This window comes from Pongo abelii, chromosome 6 (assembly GCF_028885655.2).
Source record: "Pongo abelii isolate AG06213 chromosome 6, NHGRI_mPonAbe1-v2.0_pri, whole genome shotgun sequence".
Classification (NCBI taxonomy): Eukaryota; Metazoa; Chordata; class Mammalia; order Primates; family Hominidae; genus Pongo; species Pongo abelii.
Window position 1 is genome coordinate 11,142,982 of NC_071991.2, and position 19,790 is coordinate 11,162,771.

Genomic DNA, 19,790 nt, shown 5'->3' on the forward strand with positions numbered 1-19,790 from the left:
GTTCATGCCTGTAATCCCAGCATTTTGAGAAACTGACATGGGAGGATCACTTGAGCCTAGGAGTTTGAGAACATCCTGGGCAACATGTCTAGACCCCGTCTCTACAAAATACAAAAAAAAAAATAGCCAGGTGTGGTGGTGTTTGTCTGTACTTCCAGCTACTCAGAGGCTGAGAGGAGAGGATTGCTGAGAGGGAGGCGGAGGCTGCAGTGAGCCGTGATCACTCCACTGCACTCCAGCCTGGGTGACAGGTGAGACTCTGTTTCAAAAAATAAAATAATATAAAATAAGAGATTGTGGAGACTGAGGTTCTTATTACGCAAATGCAGCCTCCAGGTAGCAGGCTTCAGAGAGAATAGAATGTAAATGTTTCTTGTCAGATTTTAAAAGGTGTCAGACTATTAGTTGATTCTCTCCTGGATATCAAAAAGGCCTGGAAAAGGGAAAGGGATTCTCTGCAGAATGTAGATTCCCACCCCCCCCCCCCTTCACCCCTACCACAAGAGACAGCTTTGCAGGGCTATCTCAAGATATGGCAAAGAGCCGGGCGCGGTGGCTCATGCCTGTTATCCCAGCACTTTGGGAGGCTGAGGCAGGTGGATCACCTGAGGTCAGGAGTTCAAGACCAGCCTGACCAACATGGTGAAACCCCGTTTCCACTAAAAAATACAAAAAAATTAGCTGGGCATGGCGGCGGGCGCCTGTAATCCCAGCTACTCAGGAGCTGAGGCAGGAGAATCACTTGAACCCGGGAGGCAGAGTTTGCAGTGAGCCAAGATTTCGCCACTGCACTCCAGCCTGGGCTACAGAGCAAGACTCTGTCTAAAAACAAAACAAAAGATATGGCATAGAAACATATTTGGGATTAAAGTATTTTGATTTCCTTCCTTATCTGCCATGCGATGTTATGCTAGAGCCTGGTTGGAAAGCCGGCCACATCATATAGGGTTAAAATAGAACCTGTGCGATGAGTCTTTGTGGTTTGAAAGGCGTGACTCCCCAGGCTCCTTAGATAGGAATCTGGGCAAGAGAAGAAAACGGTCAGAGTTTAGTCCTTAGGTATGTGAGCGTGTTTAGTGTGTTAGTGTGAGGCTGAGTGTGTGTTTATCCAAGCGTGTGAGAAGGTGCGTGTGTGTGTGCATAATTGTGTAAAAGTGTGTGACTGTGAGTGTGCATGAGTGAGTCTGAGGGTGCTGAGCATGTGTTTGTGTGAGAGTGTGTGTGTGGAAGTGTGCACGAGTGTGTTTGTGTGAGTGTGCAAGCACGAGTGTGCGCATGAGTGTGAGAGAGCAAATGAGTATGTGAATGTGTGAGCGTGTGTGTATGTGTTAGTTTGTGAGAGCTTGCAAGTGAGTTTGTGCAAGCGTGTGAAGGTGTGAGAGTGTGTGAGTGCACGTGTGTGCTCACGTGGGTGTGTATGTGAATGTGTGTGCATGTATGTGAGTGTGTGTTTATTGTGAAAATAAGTGTATTTGTACTCTTCAGAGTCAGGCTCATCATCGCATCCAGAGTCACTTGCTGTAAGGAGGAGTGACCTTGGCACTACAGCTCTGCCACTCCTTTCCAACTCCCCATCCTGCACTGGGTTGCCCAGTTGCTCCCAAAAGCTGGGGGCTTTGTTCTCCAGCTCACAGCTGTGGGCATCTCTCCTGGTCATCTCCTACCTCCTTAATAGAGACTTCCTGTCCCAGCTGCACACAACCACGCCACCACCAGATCTCCAGGGGGAAACTGGTTTGCTGGAATGTTTATGAAACACGAGTGTAGGTTTTTGCTTTTTTTAAAAAAAGAAATGAGCATAACAGGATTTTTCAGATTCAGAGCTGTACTTCTGAAATCCAATTCTCCACTCGTGTGTTTTCCTGTCAACAGCGCGTCTCCAAATGTCATGCCTGCTGCTACCAATTAATTCATGAGTTTTTCATTCACCGATTAAGTTGCTCGATGTCAGCAGATTTAAATTTTGTGAAGGTATGTAGTGTTGTCTTCAGGGGGACATTGTGCAAACTTGATCAAGCAGCAGTTATGACAATGCACGTAAAGTGAATAATAAAAGCTGAATGTGTCTCCCTTATGAAACTTGGTCATGCATTTTATATTAGCGATTCTTGGAGTGTGACAAAAAAGCATCCAACTTATGTGTAAGAAAAATTTCAAAACTGTGGGAGCGTGAAACTTTACGATGGGATTCACAGCACTTTGCAAGAATTTTTTTTTTTTTAATTCCTGCAAGAGTCCCACTACTGTATTCCAATTTTTTTCTTTTTCTTTTTCTTTTCTTTCTTTCTTTCTTTTTTTTTTTTTTTTAGAGACAGGATCCTGCTCTGTTGCCCAGGCTAAGTGCAGTGGTTTGATCATGGCTCACTGTAGCCTCAAAACTCCTGGGCTCCAGTGACCCTCCCACCTCAGCCTCCCAAGTAGCTGGGACTACAGGTGTGCACAACTATGCCGGGCTGATTTTTTAATTTTTGTAGAGACAGCATCTTGGCAGATTGCCCAGGCTGGTCTCGAACTTCTGCCTTCAAGCAATCCTCCTGCCTCGGCCTCCCAAAGTGCTAGGACTACAGGTGTAACCCCTACTCCTGGCTGTGTATGCCTAGTTTTCTTCATTGAAGTGTCTTGCTCTTCTCAGAATGAGGACACAGTTTTATAAATCTATGACCACAATATAGCACAAAATGGGTGTTCAATAAACACACTTTGGGTTTATTGTTGGTGAATCAACCAAAAGAAATTATAATTGGGAAAAAGGTCAGAGTAGATGACAGTTGAAAATTTTGCAGGTCCTGCTAATTTCTTTCTTCCTTCCTTTCCTTTCTTCTTTTTTTTTTTTTTTTTTTTTTTGAGACAGAGTTTCACTCTTGTTGCCCAGTCTGGAGTGCAATGGCGTGATCGCCGCTCACTGCAACTCCGCCTCCTGGGTTCAAATGATTCTCCTGCCTCAACCTCCTGAGTAGCTGAGATTACAGGTGTGCGCCACCACACCTGGCTAATTTTTGTATTTTTAGTAGAGATGGAGTTTCTCCATGTTGGGCAGGCTGGTCTTGAACTCCCGACCTCAGGTGATCCGCCCATCTCGGCCTCCCAAAGTGCTGGGATTACACGTGTGAGCCACCGTGCCTGGCCCCTTTTCTTTCTTTATCATCTTGGTCAGTGTTCAGTGTTCAGGACACTTTCCCATCACAGGTGGCCACACTTGGAGAGTTTTAGAATGGCAGAGCTAGAGGGCACTTTATTTTTTATTTTATTTTATTTGTTTATTTTTTTTGAGATGGAGTCTCACTCAGTTGCCCAGACTGGAGTGCAGTGGCGTGATCTTAGACAGGGTTTCACCATGTTGGCCAGGCTGGTCTCGAACTCCTGACCTCAGATGATTCACCCACCTTGGCCTCCCAAAGTGCTGGGATTATAGGCGTGAGCCACCATGCCTGGCCAGGGACTTTATGTTTACTATTATTTTTTGTTTGTATAAATTAATGGGTTACAAGTGCAACTAATATATTGCACAGTGGTGAAGTCAGGGCTCTTAGGAAATCCATCACCCACATAATGTACTGTATTAGGCCGTTCTTGCGTTGCTGTAAAGAAATACCTGAGACTGGGTAATTTATAAAGAAAAGTTTAATTTGGCTCACAATTCTGCAGGTTTACAAGCATGGTGCCGGCATCTCCTTGGCTTCTGGGGAGGTCTCTGGGAGCTTTCACTCATGGCGGAAGGCAAATTGGGATTAAGAGAGTGAGGGGGCACCAGGCGCGGTGGCCCATGTCTGTAATCTGAGCACTTTGGGAGGCCGAGGTGGGCGGATCACGAGGTCAGGAGATCGAGACCATCCTGGCCAACAAAGTGAAACCCTGCCTCTACTAAAAATACAAAAATTAGCTGGGCGTGGTGGCATGTGCCTGTAATCCCAGCTACTCGGGAGGCTGAAGCAGGAGAATCACTTGAATCTGGGAGGCGGAGGTTGCAGTGAGCCGAGATCGCGCCGCTGAATTCCAGCCTGATGACAGAAAAAGACTCCATCTCAAAAAAAAAAGACAGTGATGGGGGAGGCGCCACACAATTTTAAATATCCAGATGTCACGTGAACTGAGAGTCAGAACCCACTTATCACCAAGGGGATGGTGCTAGACCATTCATGAGAGGTCTGTCCCCGATCTAATCACCTCCTACCAGCCTTCACCTAATGCTGGGAATTACATTTCAACCTGAAATTTGGAGTTTGGACAAATATCCAAACCCTATCACATACATTGCATTCATTACCTACCCACTCCCCTTCCGTGTCTCCATTGTATACACATTGTTTACCTCCCTCTTAGAGCACATATAGTATTTGTCTTTCTGTGCCTGGGTGGTTCATGTAACATAACAGTCTCCAGTTCTATCCACGTTTAGATCACAGCTGATACAGAGAGGGATGGTGACTTGTCCAGGGTCACACAGCTGTCACTGCCCAAGGGGTTCACCTTGCCTGCTGCTTAGACAGAGCTGATTTATCAAGACAGGGGAATTGCAATAGAGAAGGATGGCCGGGTGCCATGGCTCGCTCCTGTAATCGCAGCACTTTGGAAGGCTGAGGTCGGTGGATCACTTGAGGCCAGGAGTTCGAGACCAGCCTCACGAACATGGTGAAACCCTGTCTCTACCAAAAATACAAAAATTAGCTGGGCCTGGTGGCACACACCTGTAATCTCAGCTACTCGGGAGGCTGAGGCAGGAGAATTGCTTGAACCTGGGAGGCAGAGGTTGCAGTGAGCCGAGGTCATGCCCCTGCACTCCAGCCTGGGCAACAGAGTGAGGCTCTGTCTCAACTACGCAGAGCCGGCTGTATGGGAGCCTGGAGGTTTTTATCACTCAAATCAGTCTCCTGAACATTCAGGATGGAGTTTTTAAAGACAATTTGGTGGGTAGAGGCTCGGAAGTTGGGGAGTGGTGGTGACTGGTCAGGTTGGAGATGGAATCATAGGGGGTTGAAGTGAGGTTTTCTTGCTGTCTTCTGTTCCTGGATGGGATCATAGCACTGCTCAAGCCAGATTACAGGTCTGGGTGGTATCAGCTGATCCATCGAGGACAGGGTCTGCAAAATATCTCAAGCACTGATCTTAGGTTTTATAATGGCAATGTTACCTCCAGGAGCAATTTGGGGAGGTTCAGACTCTTGCAGCCATAGTCTGCATGACCCCGTAAACCATAATTTCTAATCCTGTAGCTAATTTGTTAGTCCTACAAAGGCAGACTGGTCCCCAGGCAAGAAAGGGGTCTTTTTGGGAAAGAGATATTATCAATTTTGTTTTGGAGTCAAACCATAAACTAAATTTCTTCCCAAGATTAGTTCGGCCTACTGCCAGGAATGAAGGACAGCCTAAAGTTAGAAGCAAGATGGAGTCGGTTAAGTCTGATCTCTTTCACTGTCATAACTTCCTCCGTTATGATTTTTGCAAAGGCATTTGCACAGCCAGTGAACACGGACCCCGGCAGTGGTTTCCATGCCATGGGGGCCTCCTGGAGGCCTGGCTGGGCAAAACAGCCTGGTCCATCTTTGCAGGAGTGGGGTCTGGAGGTGGGTGGGAGGGAGCTCACGCCGCCCTGACGCTGTCTGTGTGTTAGTTACAGGACTCTGATCAGACCCACCTACAGAGTGTCTTACCGCACAGTGACGGCGCTGGAGTGGAGATGCTGCCCTGGCTTCACCGGGAGCAACTGTGATGAGGGTAAGTCTGTAGGCACTTGGGCTGCAGGGGGCCAGGCATGGGCCAGGCTGGCATTTCTCCCTCCTCTGGCCTCCTCCTGCAAGCAGCTCTCCTTTCCTCCATAGCTTGAAATCCTTTCCTTTTCCCAATCACCTCTGAAGCAAATGTTCTGGATCGGCCTGGCCAAACCAGGGTGAAGCTGCCCGCCCTGCCCGTGGGCACCGAGGCAGGTCCCAGTTTGCACTGGTTGGGTAGTGGAATACAGAAGCCAAAAACAGCACTGGTACCAGGGGAAGGGATTTGATTTCTAGCCGGTTTCTTCCACTTTTGGCTCCGATGCACCCAGAACCCCTGTGGCAGGCAGAGTTGGATATCTGGGCTCTGAGCAAATGCGGATGAGGTCCCACCAGCCTTGAGGCCACATATTTTGTAGACTGAGACAGAGAGGCTGACCGGGACCTGCAGATAGACGTTCACCCAGCTGCTTTCTGCCTTTTTGCCCTGTTGGTGTTTAGCCTGGGTGCCTGGGCTCAGCCTGGCTCTGCAGCCTGAGAGGGTCACACAACAGCACTTAGGTGGGCCAGCAGTGGTGGACAGAGCAAATCCCCCTTCATTGCTGGCTGGGGAAATTGAGTCCTGCCTAAGGAACAAGTTTGCAGCACACCTTGTTCCCCAGCATGGCTGGATGGGTCTGGAGGCTGAGGCTCAGGGGTCAGATTTTTTTCTTTTTCTTTTTTTTTGAGACAAGGTTTCACTCTGTTGCCCAGGCTAGAGTGGAGTGACATGATCATGGCTCACTGCAGCCTCGAACTCCTGGGCTCAACTGATCCTCCTACTTCACCCTCCCGTGCAGTTGGGACTGTAGGTGTGCACCACCATACCTAGCTATTTTTTTGTATGATTTTTAGAGATGGGTCTTGCATTGTTGCTCAGGCTGGTCTCGAGCTCCTTGGATCAAGCGACCCGCCCACCTTAGCCTCCCAAAGTGCTGGGATTATGGGTGTGAACCACCTCGCCCGGCTGGAGGGGTCAGTTTTGTATTTGGAAACAGTAGCTGTCTCCCACCTTCGCTTTCTGACACAATTCTTCTCTTCTCTGTCATCTTGTTACTTATTGATTTGATAGCAGGATCTATATGCTTTGAGCGTAAACTGTCTAAAGAGCTCTTTGGGTTACAAAGAATAACGCAATTGACAGAAATAGCAAGACTCCGACAATTGCTTCAGGGGGCCTGTGGCCCAGAGCAGAGCTGAAGGAAAAAGGCTGGGACGCCAGGGAGTCCGACAGGTGCCTTTTGTCCTGGTTGACGAGGTGCCTGATGCTGGCAGGGGAGGCTGGGCTATCCTTGTTGGGGGTTCCAGGGCTGACTTGGACCCTTCTTGGGAGAGGAGCAGGAAGGACCTCCAAGGTGAAGGGGTGAGGGGATGCCAGGTTTCCAGGCAGTGGGCCGGCCCTGGCATAATGCTATGGTGTTGAACGACCACAGCTCACAGGTCCCTCATGCATGCCTGAGCCCTTCAATGCCAGGACTTGGACCTGCCATTCTGGTCAGCGCCATGGCTGTGGACACAGCCATCTGGTCCCCCCAACAGGATGGGGCAGGCCTGCCACCTAGATCCTGCCAGGGGCCGAGGAGGTGAGTGTTGCTAGGGAAGTGATTAGTTTACCCTTAAGTAAGTACCTGAGCCTGTTTCAGTGATCAATAAAATCAGCAACGTTAGCTGGGAATGGTGGCTTATGACTGTAATCCCAGCATTTCAGGAGGCTGAAGCCGGAGGATCACTTGAGTCCAGGAGTTTGAGACCAGCCTGGGCAACATGGTGAAACCCTGTCTCTACTAAAATATACAAAAATTAGCCAGGTGAGGTGGCATGTGCCTGTAGTCCCAGGTACTCAGGAGGCTGAGGTAGGAGGATCGCTGATGTATGTGTGTATACACACATGCATGTATTTGTAGATTGGGGGTCCCCAAGACCACCCTTAGGTTTGACACCTTGCTAGAAGAACTCAGAGAATGTATTAAAAACTATTATGCTCACGGTCATGGTTTATTACAGCAAAAAGATACAGATTAGGATGGGTGCGGTGGCTCATGCCTGTAATCCCAGCACTTTGGGAGGCTGAGGCGGGAGGATCACTTGAGGTCAGGAGTTCGAGACCAGCCTGGCCAACATGATCAAACCCCAACTCTACTAAAAACACAAAAATTAGCTGGGCATGGTGGTGGGCGCCTGGAATCCCAGCTACTTGGGAGGCTGAGGCAGGAGAATCGCTTGAACCCAGGAGGCACAGATTGCAATGAGCCTAGATTGTGCCGCTGTACTCCAGCCTGGGTGACAGAGCGAGACTCAGTCTCAAAAAAAAAAAAAAAAGATAAAGATTAAAATGAGCTAGGGAAGAGATGCATGGGGCAGGCAGGGTCTGGGAGAGTTTCATGTATGGAACCTCTAGTTGTCCCCTCCCAGTGGAGTTGTGGACAGCGGTACTTTCCCAGCAATGACATGTGTCAGTGTATACAAAGTATTGCCACCCGGGGAAGCTCATCTGAGCCAGAGATTTTACTGTGGCTTGGCCACATGGACCATGGCCAGCCTGCATGGCTGACTCAGATTCTAGCCCCTCTGGAAGTTGAGCTGGTACCAGGTGGTGCAAGGATGTCCTCATCAACGACATTGTTAGCACAAACTATCCAATGTGGCATGGTCGAAGGTCCCCAGGTAGGCAGATACCGTGACCAAGCTGGACATTCCAAGGGCTTCCAAACACCTCCCACAAGCCAAGTGCAAAGGCCAGACCTCCTTTAGGGTAAGATTAATTCTTTGTGTGTGTATATATATAATATGTACATTACATAATATTGAAATATATAATATATGTCATTGTGATATATTATATATTAATAATATATATTCTATATTCAATAATATAGAATTATTGAATTATTTATATTCCATATTCTATATGAATATGAATTCCATATTCTACATGAATATGGAATATAGAATAATATACAATTCTATATGAATATTGAATGCATTATTAATAATTTATATATTCCAGTAATATATTATATATTATCAAATAATTATTGATATTAATTATTGATAATAAATATTATCGAATAAATATTCATATATTGAATAATATTATTGAATAATTGTTGATATATATTATTGAATAGTTATTGATAATAATTAATATATATTCCAGTAACATATAGTATATATTATTGAAATATATGATACTTATTATATATTGTTGAAATATATAACATATAATATATAATTGAAATATATAATATGGTCATTGAGATATATAATATATTATATAATATATATCTCAATAATTAACATAATCTCAATAATATATATAAAATATGTTACTGTAGACAATTTATACATTATATATAATATATAGAATATGAAAGATATATTTATATATGATGTAAATTATGTATTATATGTGAATTATGTATTATAATTTATATTATATTTCTATTTAAACAATGTATATATTATATAAATTATATATGTTATATTTAAATTATAATTTATATTATATATAAATTATATAAAATTTGAGTATTCCTCGTCCAAAATCCAAAATGTTCTAAAATCTGAAACTTTCTGAGCCATGACATGATGCTCAAAGGAAACGCCAAGTTGAACATTTTGGATTTCTGATTTTCTGATTTGGGATGCTGAACTGGTAACATAATTATATATTATACTAAAGTATATAATTTATATACGTATATAAATACGAACCTGAAATTAAGACCACTAAGTTTGAGCCTATGGGATAGTAAAGACAAAAGCTTTGTGGTTATTGTCTCTACTGAAAAGAAATCATTTGCTTCTTTTTTTTTTTTTGACGGAGTCTCGCTCTGTTGCCCAGGCTGGAGTGCAGTAGCACAGTCTCCACTCACTGCAATGTCAGCCTCCTGGGTTCAAGTGATTGTCTCACCTCAGCCTCCCGAGTAGCAGGGATTACGAGCATCCACCACCACACCCGACTATGTTTTTTGTATTTTTAGTAGAGATGGGGTTTCACCATTTTGGCCAGGCTGGTCTCGAACTCCCGGCCTCAGGTGATCTGCCCGCATCGGCGTCCCAAAGTGCTGGGATTACAGGCATGGGGCACCACGCACAGCCAAAATCATTTGCTTCTTACCAGTTTTGTATGAGTTAACATCCAACTTGGCAGAATCTGAGCTGCAATACATAGTGAGCAGTAACTCAAAGTGACATTCTCCCAGGGTGTCATACGGCACGTCGGCGGGCTCATGAGATAGTGCTGTAGCCTGACTCTAGAAGGTTAGTCCCTCAGCTTTTTGCCCTATTTCTGCATTTTGCAGAGCCCTTCTTGCAGACTGAGTGGATGAAACACAGTAGCCCATGGCAGCAGGTGGCAGGACCCTGGGAGGACAGTCCCTGCTGACTGGGAGGTCCTCACCACCAAGTAGGCTCATGTGGGGCTGTGGACCCACCTTTCTCAATAGAGGAGGCAGAAGTGAAGGGGGGTGACCGTGAACTGGTGAATTGTTCTAAAGGTGTCCACCCTCAAGGGCTTGGCACTTCACTTCAAGAAGAAATTTCTTATCCGATAAACCACATTGATATTGATCAATATACAGTCGTGCGTGGCTTAATGATGGGGCTATGTTCTGAGAAATGCATCATCGGAAGATTTGTCATTATGGGAACACCAAAGGATGTACTTACAGAAACCTAGATGATCTAGCCTATTACACACCTAGGCTAGATGGTCTAGCCTATTGCTCTGGGCTACAAACCTGTATAGCATGTGACTATGCTGAATTCTGGAGGCATTAGGAATATAACGGTAAGTATTTGTGTATATCAACATATCTACACATAGAAAAGGTACAGTAAAAATACATTATTATTATTATTAATTAATTTTTTTTTAAGATGGAGTCTCTCTGTCAGCCAGGCTGAAGTGCAGTGGTGTGATCTCTGCTCACTGCAACCTCAGCCTCCTGGGTTCAAGGGATTCTCCTGTCTTAGCCTCCCAAGTACCTGGGGTTACAGGCATCTGCCACCATGCCTGGCTAATTATTGTATTTTTAGTAGAGACGGGGTCTCACCATGTTGGCCAAGCTGACCTCAAGTGATCTGCCAGCCTCGGCCGCCCAAAGTGTTGGGATTACAGGCGTGAGCCACTGCGCCCAGTCTAAAATACAGTATTATAATTTTAATGGGGGTGGGGGAGCAGACGTGGTGGCTCACGTTTGTAATCCCAGCACTTTGGGAGGCCAAGGCAGTGGATCACTTGAGGTCAGGTGTTCGAGACCAGCTTGGCCAACATGGCAAAACCCCGTCTCTACTAAAAATAGAAAAACTAGCCGGGTGTGGTGGCACGTGCTCATAGTCCCAGCTACTCGGCAGGCTGAGGCAGGAGAATCACTTGAACCTGGGAGGAAGAGGTTGCAGTGAGCTGAGATAGTGCCACTGCACTCCAGCCTGGTTGACAGAGCGAGACCCTGTCTCAAAAAGGAAAAGAAATTTTATGAGACCACTCCTATATGCAGTCTGTCATTGGCTGAAATGTCGTTATGTGGCATGTGACTGTACTCACCAGAAACATCTGGAGTTCTTGGACTGATTTTGATGAGTTCCAGCACCTCTCAAGATGCTGTCAGCCTCAGAGCCTCTGCCAGCCCCTCCTTGGTGGAGAAACCTTCTGGGCTTCAAGCACCTTGCTCAGGACGCATGTCCCCTTCTGAAAGTTTTAGGGTTAAGTGACTCTTCTAGCTGAGTGCCCGAGGGTCCTGGACATCTCAGGAGTGGGGAGTTGGCAGCTGAAGAATTCCTAGGAGTCTGAGCCTGGGCTGAGTTTGGGATCGGCTCCTGAAAACCCTTGTAAAGATTTTACATTCCCGAATATAAACCAATAAAAACAGCAGGCTAAATCAAGGCCATGCCCACGTCTTGGGCACATTCCGAAGATGGTTGTGGTGAGTACTGCACCATTAATTCCCTTTTGCTTCTCATTCCTGCCTCTCTGGAAACAAGCAGGTCCATGAGATGCAGTTCAGTGGGTTTTGCTGTGGTTCAGTGGGGTTTCCCTCCCTAGACACCCCAGGAGTGCAGGTCTAAGGTCTGGAAATACTTTCCTTTCTACATATGTCTATGCATGGTCCATCTTAATGAACTGCACACTTTGTGTTTGTGAATTTGCCTTCTCGATAAAATTGATGGGTAGCCCCCAAATCAATAACTTGCGGCGGTCATTCATGGATATGGGGCACAGTAGCAAAAACTTTGAGTCACCAGACATGCATGTTTCCTACTGAGGTCAAACTAGGTGACACCCTGGCTCCCTGTTTCCCTCTCAAACTGCAAAGAAGTGTCCTGTTCTTTTCTTTTTTTTTTTTTTTTTTTTTTGTTATGGAGTCTCGCTCTGCTGCTCAGACTGGAGTGCAATGGCACGATCTCGGCTCACTGCAACCTCCCAGGTTCAAGTGATTCTCCTGCCTCGGCCTCCCAAGTAGCTGGGATTACAGGTGCCCGCCACCACACCCAGCCAATATTTGTATTTTTAGTAGAGACAGGGTTTCACTATGTTGGTCAGGCTGGTCTCGAACTCCTGACCTCAGATGATCCACCCATCTTGGCCTCCCAAAGTGCTGGGATTACAGGCGTAAGCCACCACACCTGGCCAAGTGTCCTTTTCAAGGTCTGTTTAGTACCATAGTTTTTGCATCTTTCTGCCCTTTTGGGGGTGGTTTTGTTGTTTAGAATGTCCCCCAGGCATAGCGCTGAAGTGCTGTCTGGCGTCCCTAAGCGCAAAGAGGCTGTGATGTTCCTTGCGGAGAAAATATGTGTGTTAGATAAGCCTCGTTCAGGCATGAGTTATAGTGCTGTTGGATGTGAGTTCAATGTTAATGAATCTACAGTAAATATGTTAAAAGGTGCCTTTAAACAGGAACACACGTAAGACAAGTTTATGTATTAATGGGTTGATGTTCATGAAATCAGAGGTTCAAAGGACCGTAACCCTGTATTTCCCATATGAGCGATGGTTCAGTATTCACTAACGTAGTGTAAATGGTGATTTCATAGAGCATAACTACTGTGAATGGCCAGCATCAATTGTATCTATGGATCTATGTCTAACTAAATATCTAAACAAAATTTTTTCTTTATCTTTTTTTTTTGAGATAGAGTTCTGCTCTTTCACCCAGGCTGGAGTGCAGTGGTGCCATCTCCACTCACTGCAACCTCCACCTTCCAGGCCCAAGTGGTCCTCCCACCTCAGCCTCCCAAGTAGCTGGGACTATGGGCATGAACCACCACACCTGGCTAATTTTTGTATATCTTTGTAGAGACGGGGTTTCACCATGTTGCCCAGGCTGGTTTCGAACTCCTGGGCTCAAGCGATCCACCCGCCTAGACCTCTCAAAGTGCTGGGATTACAGGCATGAGCCACTGTGGGCGGCCTAGTTTTTTCTTATTATAAAAGTAACTACATGTTTAGTGCAGAAAACATGGAAACACATCTTATTACACCTCTCACTTGGGTGAGAAGCCTCCAGATCTTTCTCTGTGCTTACATGTTAATTGCACTGTACATGCTGTTTTGTAAGTTTCTTTTCTTTTTTTTTTTTTTGAGACTGAGTTTCACTTTGTAGCCCAGGCTGGAGTGCAATGGCACAATCTCAGCTCACTGCAACCTCCGCCTCCCGGGCTCAAGCAATTCTGCCTCAGCCTCTCAGGTAGCTGGGATTACAGGCGTGCACCACCACACCCAGCTAATTTATTATTTTTATTATTTTTAACTTTTTTTGGGATGGAGCCTAGCTCTGTCACCCAGGCTGTAGTGCAGTGGCGTGATCTCAGCTCACTGCAACCTCCGCCTCCTGGGTTCAAATCATTCTCCTGCCTCAGCCTCCCAAGTAGCTGGGGCTACAGGTGCACGCCACCAGGCCTGGCTAATATGTTTAGTATTTTTAGTAGAGACGAGGTTTTACCATGTTGGCCAGGCTGGTCTCGAACTCCTGACCTCAGGTGATCCGCCCGCCTTGGCCTCCCAAAGTTCTGGGATTACAGGTGCGAGCCACTGCACCTGGCCTGCTAAGTTTCCTTCTCACATAAATTATCATGAACATCTGTCTTTGGCAATAGATAGCCTTCTATAATATCATTGTGAGTGGTTGTAGAACTTGAGTATACACACACTTTATTCACTAATATAAGATATTTAAATTGTTATTTAAAAATTGTTTCTAATTTTTAAATAACAATACTGCAAGTATATATATATTTAATGGAGATAAAACTTACACATACTTAAATGCACAGATTTCTCTTTTTTTGAGATAGGGTTTCATTCTGTTGCCCAGGCTGGGGTGCAGTGGTGTGATCATGCTCACTGCAACCTTGACCTCCCAGGCTCAAGCAATCCTCCTACCTCAGCCTCCCAAGGAGCTGGGGCTACAGGTGTGCATCATGCTGGGCTAATTAAAAAAAAAAAATTCTGTCTGGGCGTGGTGGCTGACGCCTGTAATCCCAGCACTTTGGGAGGCTGATCACCTGAGGTCGGGGGTTCGAGACCAGCCTGACCAACATGGAGAAACCTCGTCTCTACTAAAAATACAAAATTAGCCGGTCATGGTGGCACATGCCTGTAATCCCAGCTACTCGGGAGGCTGAGGCAGAAGAATCACTTGAACTTGGGAGGCAGAGGTTATGGTGAGCTGAGATCGTGCCATTGCACTCCAGCCTGGGCAAAAAGAGCAAAACTCCATCTCAAAAAAAAAAAAAATTTTTTTTCATAAAGAGTTGTTTACAAAACAAGTCTTGTTATGTTGACCAGGCTGGTCTCAAACTCCTGGTTTCAATCTATCCTCCTGCCTTGGCCTCCCAAAGTGCTGGGATTTTAGGGGTAAGCCACTGTGCCAGGCCCACAGATCTTAAATGTACAATTTGATGAGTTTTGATAAATGCATACACATTTCCATCAGCTCCCAGAAAGTCTCTACCCCAGTGTAATTGCTCAGTGGGTTCTTCCTGCCTGCTGCCCAGACAAAACCAGTTCACTGAGACCGTGGTATTGCGGTAAAGAAGGATTTTAATTAACACAATGCCGGCCATATGGGAGAACTGGAGTTATCACTCAAATCAGTTTCCTTGAAGGCTTGAAGGTTAGAGTTTTTCAAGGATAGTTTAATGGGCAGGGGACTAGGGAATGGGCGCTGCTTACTGTTTGGGGATGCCATCATAGGGGTGTGGAAAATGGTCCTTGGGCACTGAGTCCAACACTGGGTGCAAGGCTACAGGACTGGTTGAGTGATGAGTCATGAGTCTGGGTGGGGTCAGTCAGTTGCCAGGATGCAAAAATCTGAAAAATATCTCAAAAGACCAATCAGGTTCTACCATAGTGATCTATAGGAGCAACTGGGGAAGTCATCAATGTTATGACCTCTGGCCGCATGTCTCCTGTGCCGTAAAGGATTATAGAAACCATGTCTACATTTTAGCAGAATTCGGGCACCTATACTTCTAATCTCATGTCCTTTCATTGTCTTACAAAGGCAGTTTCCTCCTCTAAACAAGGAAGGAATCCGTTTTAGGGAGGGACTATTATCATCCTTGCTTCAAAGTTAAACTATAAGCTAAATTCCTTCCATAGTCAGCTTGGCCTTTACCCAGGAGTGAGCAAAGACCCCCAGCGTGTGAGATTAGAAGCAAGATGGAGTCAGCTATTTCAGATTTCACTCACTGTCATAATCTTTGCACTGGCAGTTTCACTAGAAAGCACTGTTCTGACTTCTATCATCATACATCAGTTTTGACTATTCTTGAACTTTATATAAATGGGACCATACAGCATATAATCTTTTGTGTATGGTTTGTTTCACTTGCGTTTTTGAGATTCTTCCATGTTTTACGTATACATGTGTAGTTTACTTGTGTTTGTTGCTGGGTATTATTCCATTGCATGAATAACCATCATTTTGCTAGGTTGTGGTATAGCTTAACTTTTTTTTTTTTTTTTTTTTTGAGACAGAGTCTCACCCTGTTGCCCAGGCTGGAGTGCAATGGCACGATCTTGGCTCATTGCAACCTCCGCCTCCTGGGTTCAAGTGATTCTCCTGCCTCAGCCTCACAAGTAGCTGGGACTACAGGCACCCACCAGCACACCTGGCAAATTTTGTATTTTTAGTAGAGATGGGGTTTCACCATGTTGGCCAGGCTGGTCTTAAACTCCTAAGCTCGAGCGATCTGCCTGGCTTGGGCTTCTGATGTGTTGGGATTACAGGGTTACTCACGGCACTTGGCCTCACTAGATTTATACTTTAAGGATAATTCCTTAAGTCTCATTTCACCAGTAGATGTCCTACCAGTTAGTTCAATCTAGCTAGCGGCATAGCGGACATCATCACCTTTACCAATATCATGTCAATGTGTCTGTATTCCTCACCTATGAAATGGTACTTTAGGCCGGGCACAGTGGCTCACGCCTGTAATTCCAGCACTTTGAGAGGTTGAGGCGGGAGGATCACCTGAGGTCAGGAGTTTGAGACCATCCTGGCCAACATGGTGAAACCTTGTCTCTACTAAAAATCCAAAAAAACTAGCCGGGCATGGTGGTGCATGCCTGTAATCCCAGCTACTTGGGAGGCTGAGGCAGGAGAATCGCTTGAACCTGGAAGGTGGAGGTTAGAGTGATCTAAGTGAGCCAAGTGAGCCAAGATCACACCACTGCACTCCAGCCTGGGCAATGTGAGTGAAAACTCTGTCTCCAAAAAAAAAAAAAAAAAAAAGAGAAAGAAGTGGTACTCTATAGTTTAGAAAGTGTTTTCAGTTTGTTGTATTTCCATTTTGTAGATGCAGAAACAGGCCCAGAGGAAATAAGAGATTTGGCCAAGTCATCTAGCTAAGGAGTGGCCAGTGTAGAACTGAAACCTGGGTCTTTTTTTTTTTTTGGAGACAGGGTCTGACTTTGTTGCTCAGCCTGGAGTGCAGTGGCACGATCATAGCTCACTGCAGCCTTGAACTCCTGGGTTCGAGCAATCCTTCCACCTCAGCCTCTTGAGTAGCTGGGACTACAGGTGCGTGCCACCATGCCTGGCTAATTTTTAAATTTATTTTCATTTTTGTTTTGTAAAGTGAGGTGTCACTATGTTGCCTAGATTGGTCTTGAACTCTTGGCCTCAAGTGATGCTCCCACCTTGGCCTTCTGAAGTGCTGGAATTACAGGTGTGAATCACTGTGCCTGGCTGAACAGGGATCTTTTTGTTCCTAATTAGGTGCCCTTTACTCTAAGCTACCTGGGACCTTTGCAGTCTTGGGAAATCCCACCTGAAGTTGTCCCAGTACAAGGGACAGGGCCGCTAGTCTCTGGGCTGGCTTCTTCCTGCAATTCCTAAGGTGGCCTTGTCCCTAGAGTTCTTTTGTTTGTTTGTTTGTTTTTTGAGACGGAGTCTCACTCTGTAGCCAGGCTGGAGTGCAGTGGCACGATCTCAGCTCACTACAACCTCTGCCTCCCAGGTTGAAGCGATTCTCCTGCCTCAGCCTCCTGAGTAGCTGGAATTACAGGTGCCCGCCACCACACCCGGCTAATTTTCTTTTTTTTCTTTTTATTTTTAGTAGAGATGGGATTTCATCTTGTTAGCCAGGATGGTCTCGATCTCCTGACCTCATGATCCTCCCATCTTGGCCTCCCAAAGTGCTGGGATTACAGGCATGAGCCACCACACCTGGCCTACGACCCTAGAGTTTTAAGGCCCCATCTCACATTGGCTTGGTGTTGTAGAAGAGATTTACCACAAAGTTGATCATCTCCTCAACCATCAGGAGATGATAAGTTTAACCTGAGTAGGGGATTTTTACTCTTTTTTTCTGTATTCCAGCTGGAAATGAATCCAACCGGGACAGGAAATGAATCCCCTTGGCTCCCATATTGGCAAGGGCAGGCCTGGGACAGAGGGGCTTAGCTAGTGCATCCAAGCATGGGGCTGACTGATTTGAGTCCAAGGCGATGCTAACCATTCTGCCCCAACTCTAGCTCTGTGTACGGGTGTGTCTGTGTTTTGAATGGCTGAGGGTTCAAAGCCAGAAGGAGTTGGTTCTCCTGGGAAGAGGCTGCAGCCTCCTGGTCTATCTGCAGAGCTCATCACTTTAGGAAAATGACTCCCCATGAATCTGATGATGCTTCTGAGACTTGCCTTCCATAGCTGTCATTCAAACTAGGGCCATTTATCAAAATGAGCCGAGTGCATAGCAGGTTCCGGGCGCCGGATGCTTGGATCACATTGATGAACAAGGGACTTCAGGGGCTCCCAGGTGTGCTGTGTGTGTGTGGTGGAGAGTGCGCAGGGGCCAGAGGAATGAACAAATCATCCAATACTGTGAGATAAGGACTTTGCTAAAGGTACGATTGAGGTGTTGTGAGATTCACAGGAAGTAGAGATCTGGGTAGTCCTCTGGTTCAAGGCCTGGCTGCTTGGGTCTAAGTTTCTCAGAATCCCACTTCACCATGCATCCTCTTTCTTCTGTAGATTGCATCTTTCTTCCCCACTGGCTCTTTCCCATCAGCACCTAAGGATACTCCAGCATCTCTCTCCTTTAAGAAAACAGCCTCAGGCCAGGCACAGTGGCTCACACCTGTAATCCCAGCACTTACGGAGGCGGAGGCGGGTGGATCACAAGGTCAAGAGTTCGAGACCATCCTGGCCAACATGGTGAAAACTTGTCTCTACTAAAAATACAAAAATTAGCTGGGCATGGTGGCACACATCTGTAATCCCAGCTACACAGTAGGCTGAGGCAGGAGAATTGCTTGAACCCGGGAGGCAGAGGTTCCAATCAGCCAAGATCGTGCCACTGCACTCCAGCCTGGGTGATAGAGAGAGACTCCATCTCAGGAAGGAAAAAAAAGAAAGAAAGAAGGAAAGAAAAAAGAAAACAGCCTCATTGCATCTACATCATTTTTTTGCTGTCAGCTTTTCTCAGCCAGCCTTCTTGGAAGCACCGGTTGCTCTGCCTGACTCAGTTTCCTTGCTTCTAGGGTCTTCTCCAACCTCTGCAGTCAGGTCTCTGCCCTGCTTACTGTCTCATTTGCACCTGCGGGATGTTATTTTATTTTTTTTTTTGAAACAGGGTCTTGCTCTGTCACCCAGGCTGGAGTGCAGTGGAGCGATCATAGCTCACCTCAATCTCCTGGGCTCAAATGATCCTCCTTCCTCAGCTTCCCAAGTAGCCGGGACCACAGGTGCACAACACCATGCCCGGCAATTTTTTTTTTTTTTTAAACATTTTGTAGAAATAGGGTCTTTCTGTGTTGCCAAGGCTGGTCTCGAATTCCTGGCCTCAAGCAATTCTCCTGCTTTGGCCTTCCAAAGTGCTGGGATTACAGGTGTGAGCCACTGCACCTGCCCTCCTCCTCCTCCTCTTTCTCTTTCTTCTTTTTTTTTTGAGATGGAGTTTCGCTCTTGTTGTACAGGCTGGGGTGCAATGACACGATCTCAGCTCACTGCAACCTCCGCCTCCCGGGTTCAAGCGATTCTCCTGCCTCAGCTTCCCAGGTAGCTGGGATTACAGGTGCCCGCCACTACACCTGGGTAATTTTGTATTTTTAGTAGAGATGGGGATTTGCCATGTTGGTCAGGCTAGTCTCGAACTCCTCACCTCAGGTGATCCACCTGCCTCGACCTCCCAGAGTGCTGGGATTGCAGGTGTGAGCCACAGCACCCGGCCACCTCCTTCTTCTTCTAATTATGATCTGCCCTGGGGCTAATTTCACACATTGCCACTCAAGGTCACACACCTTACCTTTCTCACTACAGCAGAAGAAGCATTTCTAGAACCTCCTGGTTGGGGCTGGGGTCCCATCACATCCACACTGTGGCTGGGAGAAGGGAAGGGGCTTGGTCAATGTTATCGATCATCAGCTCAAGTTGGGCCTGAGGGATGTAAGTTCAAGGTCTCGTCCACAGTGTGCTGGCCCAGACTGGGCAGAGCCAGTGGCTGGCAGGGGCTGCTGGTCCACCCCAGCCCTCACCCTTGGGGCCATGGGGTGGGTTGATTGGGTTTTGTCTCTGCTTAGCCTGTTATGGTGTTGGTGAGTGG

At 46.4% G+C, this 19,790-nt stretch overlaps 1 protein-coding gene across 2 annotated transcripts in view; it reads left to right on the forward strand.

Annotated features, from left to right (window-relative positions):
- Positions 1 to 19,790, forward strand: part of COL26A1 (collagen type XXVI alpha 1 chain) — a 202,613-nt gene that overhangs the window by 82,449 nt on the left and 100,374 nt on the right. The window contains exon 3 of one of the 2 annotated variants that reach the window (XM_024250464.3): positions 5,609 to 5,712. In XM_024250464.3, coding sequence (XP_024106232.2) covers positions 5,609 to 5,712 — 104 coding nt within the window. The remainder of the gene's footprint in view (positions 1 to 5,608; positions 5,713 to 19,790) is intronic. The other variant, XM_024250465.3, reaches the window with a different exon arrangement.